This window comes from Pelodiscus sinensis, chromosome 8, assembly GCF_052426305.1.
Source record: "Pelodiscus sinensis isolate ZL-2025 chromosome 8, ASM5242630v1, whole genome shotgun sequence".
Classification (NCBI taxonomy): Eukaryota; Metazoa; Chordata; order Testudines; family Trionychidae; genus Pelodiscus; species Pelodiscus sinensis.
In genome coordinates, this window is record NC_143059.1 from 62375330 (window position 1) to 62391329 (window position 16000).

General features: G+C 42.3%; 1 protein-coding gene across 1 annotated transcript in view; it reads right to left on the minus strand.

Annotated features, from left to right (window-relative positions):
• Positions 1–4989: 4989 nt before the first annotated feature.
• TRUB1 (TruB pseudouridine synthase family member 1) overlaps positions 4990–16000 on the minus strand; it is a 46563-nt gene continuing 35552 nt past the window's right edge. The window contains exons 6-8 of the mRNA XM_006134959.5: positions 14456–14595; positions 12909–12965; positions 4990–11933 (exon numbers count right to left, since the gene is read on the minus strand). Of these exons, the coding sequence (XP_006135021.3) occupies positions 11719–11933; positions 12909–12965; positions 14456–14595 (412 nt within the window). The 3' untranslated portion in view covers positions 4990–11718. The remainder of the gene's footprint in view (positions 11934–12908; positions 12966–14455; positions 14596–16000) is intronic.

The window sequence follows — 16000 nt, forward strand, 5'->3', positions numbered from 1 at the left end:
CACTGGTATCAGAGGTTTCAAAAGATGGTTTAAGAAATTATGGACTAACGTTCTTCAGAAAAGCTTCCTGCTAACACCAGGCAGTTAGCGTTTGCCTTATTTTCTGAAAACCAGGTTTACACTGCATATTTATATATAGTTCTGAAGTAGCTAACCTCTCTTTCAAATCCTTCCCTAAAGTTCATTTCTGTTTTGAGGCCTGTCACTGTTAATCTAAATAAACTGCTCTGCTTGGTTTAAACCTTTGTTGTATGAAATTGGGATTTTCAGTGCAGGTAGCATATGTTTGAACTTATGGTCTGCGTTTGATTTGGATTGTAAACTCTTCGAACAAGGTCAGCAAAAAGCACAAAATGGGTACTCACAATAACACCTGCTCTCTGTCCCTCTGTACAGCACAGGAGGTTGGGTGAGTAAATTATACAATGCTTAAAATATAATAATGTGGAAAGGCATAACAACATGGAGGAATCAGATTAACTAACGACACTGTTCCAATAGTGCACAGAATTGGTAAGAATACATTAACAATTGCAAAGCTGCAACCTAAAATATTTCTAAGCTGTGCTGAGATGTGATACGTATTAAACTATACACCCAACTGTAATTCTCTGGCATAGGAAGGCACTTGGCTTTCAGCCTTCCCACCAACATACTCAAGAGCAAACAAGAACATGTTTTAAGTTAACTACAAGAGTTTGTGTGATATTGGTTATGTATCAGCTGGGGAACAGGTAGATATGTTGGAGGGTAGGTTTAAGGTCTAGAGTGACTTAGTCAAATGGGCAGATTTGGCCAAAAGAAATCTGATGAGGTTCAACAAGGACAAGTGCAGAATCCTGCATGTGAGATGAAGGAATCACAAGCACTGTTATGGGCTGGGGGGACCAATGGGCTAAGCAGCAGTTTGGCAGAAAAGGACCAGGAGATTACAGTGGATGAGAAGCTGGATATGAGTTAACAGTGTGACCATGTAGCCAAGAAGGCTAATGGCATAATGGGGTGCATTAGGAGCATTGCCAGCAGACTTAGGCGATTATTCCCCTTTATTTGGCACTGGTGAAGCCACATCGGGAGTATTGCGTCCAATTCTGGGTCTAATTAAAGGATGTGGATGCATTAGAAAGAGTCCAGCAGAGAGCAACTAAAATGATTAGGGTGCTGGAGCACATGACCTACGAGGCGAGGCTTAGGGATTTGGATTTGTTTAGTCTGCAGAAGAGTGAGGGGGAATTTGGTTGCAGGCTTTAACTATCTGAAGGGAAGCTCCAAAGAGGATGGAGAAAGGCTGTTCTCGGTAGTGAAAGATGGCAGAACAAGGAGCAATGGTCTCTAGTTGCACTGTGGGAGGTCTAGGTTGAATATTAGGAAATATTATTTCACTAGGAGGGCGGTGAAGTACTGGAATGGGTTACATAGGGAGGTGGTAGAATCTCCATCCCTAGAGGTTTTTAAGTCCTGGCTTGACAATGCCCTGTCTGGGATGATTTAGTTGGTTGGTCCTGCTTTGGGCAGGGGGCTGGACTCAATGACCTCCTGTGGTCTCTTCCAGCCCTAGGAGTCTATGACCATATCCAACTCCCACTGAGGACAGTGGGAATTCTTACCTCGGATGGGAACAAACTAGTCTCCTATGGAAAAATTCCTAGTGAACTATGTAAGTTGGTGTGCAGAGCATCTTGTTCTCTGCATGAGTGGCCTAAAGTTTCCTCCTGGCCTGGCCTATACTAGGTACGCTCTTGTGTGTAGCTGGATTTGTCTTACCTTACACAGAGCCACTGAGGCATCCATACTGCAGGAAGCAGAAGGAGGCGTACCAGACGCCTGTGGGGCTGCCCATAGCATTTGATTTAGGGGTCTACATTAGACCTACTAAATCGAATGCTAGAAGATTGACCTCGGCAGGGTTGATCTTCGCTGTAGTGTAGACATGCCCCAAAATTTTTGCTCACTCAAAATGAGAGATTTTATAGAACAGGAAACTAAGCACTTTTTCTATCTACTGCATTGGTCTCTGTGGATCAGTTTAAGTTTCCATAAGTGAAAAGCAAAAACTCTACGTGACCTAAAAAAGTAAGTTTTTTGGGTCAACCTTAACTCAAACTCAACACTAAGGCCATTTTAAGAATTAAAATATGCTGACATAATATCTTGATTTTTTTGTTGTTGTTGCTGTTGGCAACAGTGCTATATTTCCTAGCTAAAGTATTCTTTTCATCTTAGGAAATTTTAAAGTCACAAAAGCAATCAATTTTATTTAAAAGTTACAGACTTTAAAAAAACCCACTATTTCAGACAGCTCTTCTTGGCACTAGGGATGTGAACGACTAGTCGCTTCCTCCCCCCTTTGTGGCCTTTGTAAGAAAGAGGCAGCAACGGGGAAGGAAGTGGAGAGGGTGCTTCAAAGCAGCAGCCTGCAGCCAGACTCCTAGTAACTTGCTTCTCTTGACACTGGTTGCTTCCAGTCACTCCTTTCCAGAAGCCAAGTCAACAAGGGTGCGTCTACACTGCACCGAAGCTCAAAATAAGATACACAATTTGACCTATGCAAATTGTGTATCTTATTTCAGTTCTATTTTGAAATAGTATATTTCCGCATTTGGCACTGTCTATACAGTGCCAAATTTCAAAAAAGCGCTATTTCAAAACGTCCATTACTCATTGTAGAATGAGGTTTGCAGGGACATCAGAACAGCAAGACCAAAAAACGGGCTTGCTTTAAAGACATGGGATAGCTATTTCGGGATACTCTGGTATCCTGAAATAGTGTTGCAGTGTAGACAAAGCCCAACACTCCAAGATTGAAGCCCTGTTTTATACAATCATTAGGCATGAATCCAATAGACGGTTGCAATGACACATCTCTTAGATTATAAAGGAGCCTGAGGAAACGTCCCACTCCAAGCTAATATAAAGCAGTATTCTCAAACAAGAAAATCTCCACGTTCCCCAAGCTTGCTGAAAATTTTCAGGAACAAGAAAATTACTACAGAAAACTGATGAAAATCCCAACTATGTCTAGCTCCTAGATATGGGTTCTTGGCCAGGCAGGAGTTGACTGTTTGGCAGGAAACTTCTGAAGCAGCTTCCCCTATCTTTAATCCTACGAAACTTTCAGAAACAAAAAAAATTACTACATTGAACAATACAATCCTGACTAAATAAATAATATAAACCGGGGGGAAGAGGGGGTTTAGAGAAGTTTGCAAAATGCGCCACCAAAGACAAGAGCACAGAGGAACTCTGACCTTGACCATATGGCAGGGAGAAGGAACTAAAGCTGCTGTCAGTACATCTTGCCCTTTATTGCCTCAGGTGAAAGCATGAGGCAATGCCAGGATGGATGTGCCAACATGGACTCCAGGTACACAGGCATTATCCTCAGTGGAACACAATAGGCACTATCACTCAAAAAAGAAAAAAAATTATCTAACAGCTAACCATCAGAAAAGTGCTTACTTGTAATACACCGGCATACAAAAGACACTTTAACTTAGCTGTCTTTAATTGGGGAGGGGAAATCTTACTGTGAGGGGGAAAATGTTCCAACAATTGGTACTACCAATAGATAAATACAAAGCACATCTATGCCTTTCTTTAAAAAATAACATAGGTTTATGGCATCACTGTCTGGAACTTGCCTCTCCTACCTTGGAAAAACATTTACGAGGAGGTGCAGGGGGTTGGAGCCAGGGATATCTTGACCTCTTACCAGCAGCTAAAATCCACAGACCCATCTGGAAAAGACATTCATGCTTATCTACAGAGATGGTAGATCGTTCAGTGACACAGTTCCATAATCCCAATCCCAGAAACACATAATCAAGACAGAGAAATGTTGCTTGTTGACTATTTCACATACCTTTTAGAGCCTCCTTTAGAAGAAATCACTAGATTTACTAGTAAATACATTTTTGAAACATTAACTGAATTCTTGACAATTTTTATAGCAAGTCATAAGATTTTCATTGGGCAGAGAAAAAATAAAATCTGACGCCAGACAATTAGGGTTCATTATACTCAATGCACGTTTTTGTACCTTATACACATATTGTTTCAGTTCAGCAACTCATGTCTGTGAGAAAAGAGACTTCACAGATGTGGAAATGAAATAATTAAGGCTGCAATTCAGCAAAGCACTGAAGCATGTGCCTACTTTTGAGCAGTCAAGTCGTCCCATTGAAGTCAAAACGATTTGTCACATGCTTTAAGTTAGGCATGTGCTTACACCCTTGCTGAATCCAGTCTAAAATATTTATAAAGTCAGAGTCAAACAAGAGTATAAAAATCAAGAAATAAAGATATTTTTCTACTGTGGTGTACATTTAATATTAAAAGGGAAGCATGAATGTTACACTATACAAGGTATTTATATACAAACAGTACAGTTTTCAAAAGACAAGCATCCAGTATGTGTGAATGCATATGAATATATAAAAAACTTAAGTATAAAATGGGTTACATTATTCACCAAATTAAAACAATTTATGGTGTAAAGCCATAATTTTAATGTGAACTAAAGATACAAAGAGAAAATAACTGTTGTAATATTTATTTGATAAAGAGTCATAGTAATTTCATATTGCCTTTTAAAGGGCATCATACAATAGCATCTTTTAAATAGCTGAAATGGAAACCAATGCTTCTTATAAGTAAAGAATTCAATAAGAATTTTTATTACATATTTTCACCTAAAACCCCTCAAGGTTTTGATAACATAGTGAATGCCAGTGAAAATGAGGTAAACTCAGAGTCTAAGATAGGGAAAGAACAAAGTTAAAAATTACTTAGATGCCTTCAAGCTGCTAGGGCCGGATGAAATACATCCTGGTATACTCAAGGAGCTGATTGAGGAGATATCTGAGACATTAGCATTTATCTTTAAATTTACAGGCCCTCTTATGGGAAGAGTTATGTTAAATGGGAGAGGACTACTGCTTTGGGAAGGGAAAGGGCATGTTATAGGCTGCTCAAAGCCCCCCCCCCCCCTTTTTTTTTGCATACCTTACATATTTAATTGCTCCATTACTTGAACTATTCATTCTCACAGTGACCTTTTGGAGTTAAAAGCTTTGTATGCTCTGTCTCTTGCACAAGGTCTGGCTCAGTGTTCCCTGTAAGCTGAGCACTTGGATGGCCACCCAGGGGAGATTGCCACCCAGCTGATTAGCAGAGTGCCCACAAAGCCCATAGCTGGCAGCATCTGTTTTTACTGGTGGTGCACATCGACGCATGTCTTGATGCACATAACATATATTCCACACATGGATGGAAAAAATTAGAGGGAACGCTAATCTGGATGGAAGATTGTTTTCACGACACCTCACTCGCAGGCTACATCTATGCTGCCATTTTTTTTTCCAGTAGTAGATATGCAAATCACACTCTCATTTGCATATCTTCCGCAAAAAGGATCAGAAGATATATAAATGACAGCGCAATTTGCATATCTTCTGCCGCAAAAAACTGGCGGTGTAGACATAGCCCTATTGCGGAAGGCACTGCTAAGAAGCGCACAAGGGCTCTTGCAGGAAAGAAGGTGGATGGCTCTGTATTAGTTCAACTCATCTCCCTTGGACAACATCTGGGCAATAGGCTTTTTGCTTCTTTTAACTAACAGCAAAGGGGGAAACAGAGGGCCAATATTTCTACCTCCACTGCAGAATCCTAGGGGCTCTTTTAAGTCTCATTCTAGGGCTACACATTTGATGATGAAGCCTGCACATATTGCCCATATGCTAAGAATAAATGACCAGTTCCTTAGGAAAAGCTACAATGACTCAAAGCAATTAAGTGGAAATTTGTTCAAGATTTTATCCACTTAATTTTACTGCACTCTTTTAAGTCTTGAATGCTGACATTGTATCATTCTGATTAGGATCTTGTTCTTTCTCTACTTCAGTATAGCCATGATTTCAGCACCGATTGTGAACAAGCAGACTAATGTTTCATCTCAAAGGAGAGATGTAAGGACTCAGCTGATACAATGTGCTCTGGTTACTTGGGATGCACCACTAGCAATCTACTTAATCAAGAAGTTTCCTAGAGAACCCATTTAAGCACAATGGTAATTGGAAACAGTGACTGCTTCTCCATGGGGCCAGTAATTCTGTTCAGGCTGGCTGAATTCACTCATTGTCCTGCATGATTTTCCTATAGCTATGGACATGTGTGTGTACATGTGTACACACACCTACCTACCTCTTTCTTGACCTTCGCTAATGAAAAGGAACTGGTACTCGAGTAACCTAGTATGGATAATTTTGAAGTAATGCATGCTACTGAGGTGTACACGTGAATTACCATGATTTAAAACAAACCAACCAACCAACCATCCAGAAGTGTTGGTCTGCTTTGAATATTTGGCTTTTTAAAACTTCTCCCAGTATAAATAGTAACAGTGTAAGTCCAGAAGAAAAAAAGCTGAAGGATAGAGGACTAAATACTAAACTAGCGTGGAGACAATTATGTAATACATTGATAAAGTCCAATGATTCACTAAAAATCATAGAACTAGAAGGGAACTCGAGAGGTCATCTAGTCCAGTCTTGGCAGAGCTAAGTATTATCTAGACAGGGTGTTAGGCACCTTTTTCGGGCCAGGGACCACTGACCCACAGTCAAGTGAGAAACAACAATAAAAAAGGCACTCGCCTCACTCATGCAACTCACACTCCATCTCTAAGGGGGGGCTCAACTATTCTGGGGGCCTGGGACCAGTAGATTTTGTGGGGCCCTCCTAGGCTAAGGGGGGGGGGGGGGCAAAACCAAGCAGTTCAGTGTGCAGAATGGGGCTGCCAGGAAACATGGTGAACATGGGGCGGGGGAAGTTGGATGCTGGAAAGCAGGAGCAGGCTGTGGGTCCAAGGGGGTCTGGGTGTAAGGGGGAAGGAGCAGGCTGGGGATGGAGGTGGGATGCAGAAAACCACAGGAAATGGGGGCACCAACCTGGTGCAGCTCCCAGGGGGGAGGGGGCGCTAGTGACTCTGCACTGCCCTGTGCTGACAGGAACACCTCCCACCACTCCGATTGGCTGATATTCCCAACCAATGGGAGTGGAGCCTGCAAGCCAGTGCAGGGGACATGTTCCCGCACAGAGCCACTTCCTCCCTCCTTTGCTAGATGGGCATGATATTTGTCCTCTTCCAGTCTTTTGGACTCTCTCCTGTCTTCTTTTGACTTTTCAAAGATAATCGCTAATGGCTCTGATATCACCTCGGTCACCTCCTTGAGTATTCTAGGATACTAGTGTCAGAGGGGTAGCCGTGTTACTCTGAATCTGCAAGAATAACAGTAAGTCCTTTGGCACCTTATAGGCTAACAGATATATCGGAGCATAAGCTTATGTCACATGCATCTGACAAAGTGGGTCTTTGCCCAAGAAAACTTATTCTCCACTAGGATTCTAGTATTTTGTCTGTAAAGAGCAAATAATGACAAAGCTACTGAGAGTCCTGGTGAGTGGGATCATAGGAAGCCTCTGATATGTGTAAAAAGGCTCTAACAACTTTTTCTAGGCATAAAAGTTAGCATGACTTATGTCCAATATTTTGGAACCTTCCAGGGCTAGCAAAAACTACTCAGTTCCCTTGGAATTTTTCTGTCCACTGGTAGCACCTTTTAAAAAGAAAAAGAAAAAAAGGACTTAAGGCCCAGGGATGCCAGACTTTAAACTCACAATGCTGTCTAGGAGCACTGGCTCTTTTCCTGAGATGAATAGCACACCATACAGATCACTGGCTAGGGATGATTTCAGAAAGAGGAAAAAGTTGTTTTGTGAAGTTTGTCATAAGTTCCAAGAACATAGATGAGATGGGCTAGTGGTCAGAAGACAAGTGACGTGGGCAAGTGTTGCTCACTAAATGTATCGTATGGCTCTGCAACATGCCACATATGTAGTATGTCATTTTTAGGGGCATTATTACTGGGAAAAGGCTTTAGTGGAAAAATGTGGTTTGCTTTTCAAGCTGAACACAGTCACACTAAGCTTGATCTCGTTATCTCTGGCACAGTAATGTGCCAGACTTGTCAATTTTTGCATCCACTGGGCCTACACCTTTGCCACCGCTGCTTCTATATAGTTGCCATGGGTTTTATAATTTATCGGTTTCCTTTTCATGCTTTTGCATTGTTGGAATCCTACTTTCCTTACGGATCAGATTTTCAACTCCAGTCATCTTATTGCAACAATTCTCCAATATTCCTTTGTATTTTTGACTATTTCTGTTGATCTATTTTTTTTTTTAAATAAGCAGCGGATACTGTTTATCCTTAAAAGGCAAGGTTCTCTGGCTACACACCCCTTCACAAGCCCTCAAAGATTAATCAGGAAAATGCATGATTAGATACTCTCCCCTTTCTGCTTTCTATATAGATTTTGCTTAACACTTTGGATCTTATCCAAAGCCCACAGAAAATGGGAGCCATTCTATCGATTGTTAATAGGCTCTGAAACAGGCCCTTTGTTACCAAAACGATAAAAACACTGGTAATGCTTCCAGGAGATTAGACAGCATCAAACTAATGCAAAAGCAGAGAAAAATATAGGACACTTTGCTGAATTTAAGACTATTTAGAAAGCTTTAAAAGAATACTGAGAAGTAGTAAACACCAAGCAAACAGATGAGAAGAATGTGTCAGACAGTTATAGCACTATGTACATATGTTACCTAATAATAGAAAAGGAGATTTTTCAATTCCAGTTCTTTCAAAAAAAGTAACTTGCTGTAGATATAACTAGACTGGAAGACTATATTCTTGCTGGCTATTGTGGCGGGGGGAACCAACAGAAAGATATCCCCAGGATATATGAACAAAGTGAAAGCTTGGCATTCAATTCTACAAGACCACTGGAATAACACCAATTAGGCTTTTGCACAAGGCTAGGAAGATTGGGATAGACAGTTTTTAAAAAACAGGGCTTTAATCCAAGTCTTTGATCACTCAAGAGATATATACTGAACAGTGATTGTTTGCTATTTAATTCTGATTCCTTTGGAGACAAAGGGGGGAAATGCTAACAATGTTGCCTGTTGTAGATGGAATTGGACGAATAACTTATTGGGGTGGAGGGGTCCATGGCAGTTCCAGAAAAATCTTAAAAATTAAATGTGATTGGAGTAGAAGGAGGAGCAACCTCCCTTACAAATCTCCAGGCCAGTGGTTAACAATCACCTGGGATGTGGCTGACCCAGGCTTAGTTTCCTATTCTGCTGATGTGAAGTAGGAATCTCACCCCTCACAAGGGAGTGCCCAAGCCCTTGCACTGTGGGGTATTCTGTAGCAGTTCTCAATCTCTCCTGTTGAAGCTGTTCCAGTTTGGATAAATACAGGCAGTCCTCGGGTTACGTATAAGATAGGGACTGTAGGTTTGTTCTTAAGTTGAATTTGTATGTAAGACGGAACTGGTACATATTGTAGGGGAAACTCTAGCCAAACATTTCTCCAGAGCTCAGTTTTATTCTCCCACACCTCACTTCCCTCAGTCCTTTATTCTTAAGCTGAGGTGTCTGCTGAGAAAAGCTGCTCCGCGTCTCCCTGGTCTGCTGGGGGGAAGTAGCTAGTGCGGGGTTGCCTCACCCCGTTTGTAAGTAGGGATCCAATGTAAGTCGGATCCATGTAACCCGGGGACTGCCTGTACTTAAATAGTCACTGGAGCAGGAACGTGAACTTAGGTCTTCCCCCTTCCAAGTAGATGCCCTAGCCACCAGACAACTTGGGACAAGTATCTTTCAGTCTCTCCTGCTGAAGCTCTTCTACTTTGTATAAAAGACCTGGTTCAGAGAGATGGAGAGATAGGTAAGTGTTCATCTCAGAGACCCATTACTGGAACTACCTCTCCATGAGAAATAGTGAATTCACCAATCACTTGGAATCAAGGTTTAATCTCTGTCTATAAAAAGATACACTCTAATCCAGCCACAACTACTGGGCTCAGTAGAGTTCTCTCGCATGGAAAAAGAAGAGTAATCTCCTCCACTTCAGGAATTACCTGATGATACTCTATAGCCTAGGTAATACAGCAGGCCAGAAGAGCAGATCATAGTGGTAATCTTTGGCCTTAAAATGGCAGACTCCTAAAACAAGGCCATTCTGTCCCACTTAGCTGACAGTTGTCTTCAATCATTCATCCTTCAGGCAACTGGATGAAAGAGTTTCTCTCGGTGATCATTTCCTTACTAACCTGCATATCTCCAGTACTCACTACTGCAAGAGAGCTGGTAACCCTCTGCTAATTTCTAAGTAGGGTCAATAATGCTAATCGTCAAGCTGTTGTTATGCAACCTCTTCTTCCCAAAGGAAAGCAGCATTGGACTGCTCTTTCCCAATGATTTGTAACCACATTTAGACTTAAAGTCAGTAGGGGTCAGATCCAAATACAACTCAGATCAGCTGAAAGGCTCTTATTGATTTCAATGGGCTTTAGATCAGGCCCAGCTGAGCATCAACACAACTACTAATGGGGGCCTCACTGGTCAATACAATTTCTAACTGGCTTCACCCCTTCATCCAAGCCACTGAAACTGATCAGGAATCTGAGGCAACACAGTGAGACAACAGGTGAATCCCTTCTTTCCCAAAAAGAGCACAAGAGATGACTATAATCTTAATTTATTTGCAGACAGAAATTATGAAATATTATCAAGATGAAGATATGCAAATCTCTATGTAGAGAGAGAAAGATTGTTGGTGAGGATATTGTGTTCCTTACTGTTTATATCAGAGGTCTCAAACTCCTAACCCACAGGCCAGTGCCAGCTGGAGCGATAGCACAAACCAGCAAGGGTCTCCTGGTGGGCCAGGGTGAGGGATGTCCTTTTGCGCTCCGCTCCCCCCGTAGCTCTTGTGGCCGTGGGGAGTGTGGGGTGGTGCAACTACTGCTATCGTGCAGAATCACCCTGCTCCCTCCTCCCCCCATTGATCCTAAAGCCACATGCTTGGGGGCCAGGGTGCAATGGGAGGAGAGGGCAGGGCAATGGCAGGAAGGAGGAAGTCATGGGGGCTGGTAACAGTGCCCCCCCCAGTTTCCTGGGAGCCCAAGGCTGGATTGCACAATTGCTCCAGTTTGGACTAGCCCACGAGCCAGTAGGAGACCCGATTTGTGTATAAGCAGTTCAACTAAACTGAAATTTTCATCATGGCATTTATTATATCACAACTCATTCAGGCCAATATTGACCAGGCCCTTAGTGAAATCCCACTGACAGACCAGTCCATGTAGTAAGGACTCCTATAGGATCATTTCTATTTCAAGAAATTACTTAAGAACTCAAAGTGCCATTCTACATTTTTGTATCTTTTGAATTGGCACGAAATTCTGTTACCATTTTCAGTATCTGAATTTAAGGACCAGAAAGAAAAGGAATTTTTTTCCCTTCTAGGAACATCTAGCAAAATTTAAACTTAAATTTTTTATTGCAAATGTAGTATAAAAAAAAAATCTCTCGCAAGATCTTTCTAAAGTACAATAGGGAGATTACATTAAGGACACATCCATTTACTGTGTGCCATGCAGAATATAAGTGAGGCAGTAAGAAATGGACACTGTGTGTGTGCCTGTATGTGTCTTAGCACAAGAAAAAGATAGAGATCATTTTCTCTGCCTTGCAGTTTGTCATCTTCGATGCACAAGGTGGTAAATTTACACAGCAAGGCAAGACAATCCCACTCCAGTCTTAAAATGTCTCTATCATTCAGTCTTTTTCCTTGACCTGACTTATCACTTATCTTCACAATTCACACTGGATTCTTCAGAATGCTCAGTCTTTAATTTTTTAAGGGATGGTTCCACCGCAACAAGCAACATGGACTGTTTCAAGGACTGTGCAATTTCATCAATTGTCCATTTGTCTTCATGAAGTGCATGCTCCTCTAGTGTAAATGGTCCTTGCTTGGTCCGGGTCAACTCTTGCACGTTGGCACAGGAAGAGAGTTCTACAGTATAAAAAGGAGAAAGCAGCCAAAAGAGGTGAAAGTTCAAGTTTAAAATCCATGGATCTTGCTTTAAATCCCTAAAGAACTAATTATACTATTTTTTTTTCATATATTTTGAGTTGAAGAAAAGGGACTCCAATTCCGATTCTCAGCTCACTTACAACAGTGTAAATCTGGAACAGTTTCAACAGATTTACTCCAGAGTAAAGGAGATCAGAGTCTTCAGATTTTGTGTACGGATATCAAAATACAAAAGAAAATTAGTTATGTAAATTAGTTATATTAGTTATGTACCCTGAAACAAATCCAGAGTAAAATTTCCAAAAGTTTTTTTAGGACTCAGGAGAATAAGTTCCACAGACTTTTAAAGAGACTTAGAAGCTTCCATCCCTTTTTAAAAATAGGACTTAGACATTTTCTATAATTTTTCTTTATCTCACTTACTAGAACAGTAAAAAAAAATATGATAAATACTAATGTGGTGATTAATTACCACTGAGACAGAAGAGACTTCTTCTGATCAGGTTCCCAAGGATACAGCACACACAGAGCTGCCCTTTGGACATAGGATGAAGAAGTCTCTGAAATATACTCCCCGGGTGTCGAAAGATTTCAAAATGAATTTGAAAAGCAACAGAAAGGAGAAATTTGGCGTAGGGACCATGTCTTTATATTTTTCCTTTAAAGGATCAGGTAAACCCTGGTATGGTAAATAAAAATAAAATAAAAATAAAAAAATCACAGGGCCTGGTGAACACTTTCACCTTCTCTTTATTCTCTCCCTTGCGATTCCTTTGCAATGATTTACCCTGCTTCTCTTTATGCTCCAGAGGAAACTACTGTAGTACACAAAAGTGAATGACAGCCCTGCAACCCAGCACATTAAGTCTGGTGACCAGAGATATGCAAAAGGAGAATATTCTTCTATCAGCACAGAGGCACATTCCTTAAGCAGTATGCTTTTTCCATGCCTACCTTTTCCAATGTCACTGACCAGGCTTCTGACATAAAAGCCACCTCCACATTCAACATCTGGAATGTTAACAGTGACAGAGTAAATTGCCAGCCCAGTATGAAATCTACTTTACACAGAAACTGTGCTCCCAAACAAATGTAAAAATGCACTAAGCAAACAATCAAATGATAAAATATTTATAGGGTACACTATAAATTATTCATTCTGTAACATATGTGCGGGTGAGATTGCAAAGGCAGAGAGGAGAGAAAGCAAACAGAACAGTGACTGAACAAAGGCGTTATAAATTAATGATTCAGGCCTGTACGCGGGGGGGGGGGGGTTGCGAACGGACCCCCACATGGTCCTCAAAGTAAGCATGAGGCTTGGGAGGCATGTTGCCCCAGCTTCCCTCCCCCCAGGAGAAGGCTGGGAGAAGGTTGGGGCTCATTCCATCCCACAGGAGCAGATAGGTGGGGCTGAGAGCAGGTCAACCACCAGCCCTCCCACACACAGAAATTCCTGCATATGGGTCTGCAATTGGCCCTGGCATTTTAATAAATACATGTCTCGTTCATTTGAAAGGTTTCAAAAGGTCATAAGTTGCATCTTTCCAATGATGAAAACCAGTCATTTTAAGTGCTACTCCAAACGGACAATGAACACTTTAAAATACTGCCTGCACCTAAAGGGCACAGCTGACCTGAGCTGTGACATTCTAAAACCTATCTTTACCATTCCCTTCTGTCTTAACTCCCCCACCCTCCCTTCCAGCCTCCCGCAGTGATCAGCTACCAATCTCCCACCATAAAATAACTATTTAAACAACACACACCATTGAAAGATAGTGGCCATGCCCACTTTTAACACCACAACATGCAGAACACCAGCGGGCATCTCAGGGAGCAACGGGGGTAATTCCAGAAAGCACAGAACTGCCCTGCCTTCACCAACAATATCAGAGGGTAAGATTTTCAAAGGCTTCTCCAATTCATTTCTGTGCTTCCTTGTGTGTTAACTACATTTCTTTACATATGAAAGAAGGGGGTGTGGTCCCCAAACTGGAAACGGGGCCATTGTTCCTCCCTGCCCCCTTTCAGGATGGAGTGAGCCAAGGCTTGAGAATACAATCGTGGTGGGTAGGAATAATTTCCAGTCCAGCCTAGCTCCCCCCAGAATGACAATATGAAACCAGATTAAGTCAAATCGATTCAGGGCATTCTTACTGCAAAATGAGAGTGCCCACAGGCAGACTTGCTCTGAAATAACTAACCATGTGAACTGAAACCCACTTAGTGACTTAATTTCCAGTCTGAGTGTAGAGAAGCCAGGAGCATCAGCTTACATCAAATCTCCGGCCCTTACCCTGCAGGCCTTTATGGAAGATAGGTCCATCACTGGGTAGCAATGGTATCCCCAGCCTCTGTTTGTCAGAGGTTGGGAATGGTGTCGGGATCACTTGATGATTACCTGTTCTGTTCATTCCCTATAGGGACACCTAGCATTGGCCACCGTTGGAAGACAGGACCTTTGGTCTGACCCAGTATGGCCATTCTTATATTCTTACCCAGCGTGAACAGCGGTGGCTGGAAGTTTTGGAGAGAGAGGCTGTACACTGTAACCGGCCTAGCAGGCTTTGCTTCCACAGCTTCTCCTTTCTTCATCAGAGATGACAGCCTTTGTCCATCTCTCTTCAGAGCAGAATAGCTGACGGGATAGACCATACAAACGTGTGTCATACAGCTGTGATACAACAAGCCTCCGGCCTTCAAAATCCTATTAACACTGCACTACAGTAAGATACTTTAGTCTTCTAATCCTCTCCAAGTGCTTGTAAAAAGAACTACTGAAATCATTTGTAAATAGGAGGATTAGTTAATTGCAATAAACAAATGTTAGAATCACCTCTTCAGTCCATGCATTTAAAAAGGGTTCACAACTTAATTCATTGCTTCTGAAAGTGAAGAATCAATAATGGGTAAAGTAACTGACTGAAACACATGGCCCCACTGAAGCCTATGGGAACAGCACACGTACAAAACGATCACTACGCAGTGCAGCTGGTGCTGTACAGATAGCTTCTTTCCTATCGCTCTTTCACCTTAATCCTCCCTCAGAACATCCTTACTGCTGCTGTCTCGAGTCTCTCATGAGGGGCAAGTGCCAAACATACAGCCTGTTTCAGAAGGTTTATCCAACAATTGATTCAATTAATTCATTTAATTGGTGACAAAGAGCCTTATCCAAAGCCCGCTGCAGTCATCAGCCTGGGACCTTGCAAGAAAGAAAAGCTACCCAAGTTTCCAGAAGCTTCCAGGACACAGGCTTAAATTTTCAGGAAGCGAGTACTTAAATAATCTCTCTATTATTTTTAAACACAAAAGTTAAAGTGCTATTCCAGAACTAAGGGGAAATCTCAAAATATTCTCCACTAACTGGCAGATAATGTAGGGTTAACAGGTGTCTGATTTTTGACAGAAATTCTTGATCAGAAGGGGACCCTGACGGCTCCAGCTGGCACCACCTACCAGACAGTTGTAAGTCCAGTTGGCAGCACAATGAGGACAGAGCTAAGGCAGGCTCCCTCCTGCCTTGGTTCCATGTGGCTCCTGAAAGCAGCCACAGAGGCACTACATGCTACTCTCACACATGTTGGCACTTCCCCCACAACTCTCATTGGCTGGGAACCACAACCAATGGGAGCTGCAGCATCAGCACCATATACCTGGGGGCTGCAGGGACCTGGCAGACACTCTCTGAGAGCTGCTGTGGTAAACACTGTCAGGACCCTGCATCCCAACCCCTTCTGCACCACAACTCCCTGCCCCAGCCTGGATTCCCCTCCCACACAAATGCTCTCCTGTACCCTCCCCCAAATGCCAATCCACTGTCCCAGTCTAGAGCCCCTTCCTGTACTCCATACCTCTCATCCCTGACCCCCTTCCCAGGCCCCACATTCCCAGCTGAGTCTGCACCCACTTCTGCACTCCGAACACCTCAGGGTAGCCCTAAGCCCCCTCCTGCACCCCAAACCTTTCATCCCTAGCCAGAGACCTCACCTCCCAACCCCAGCCCAGTTCCTTTCTCCCACCACTTTAAACACTCATTTCTG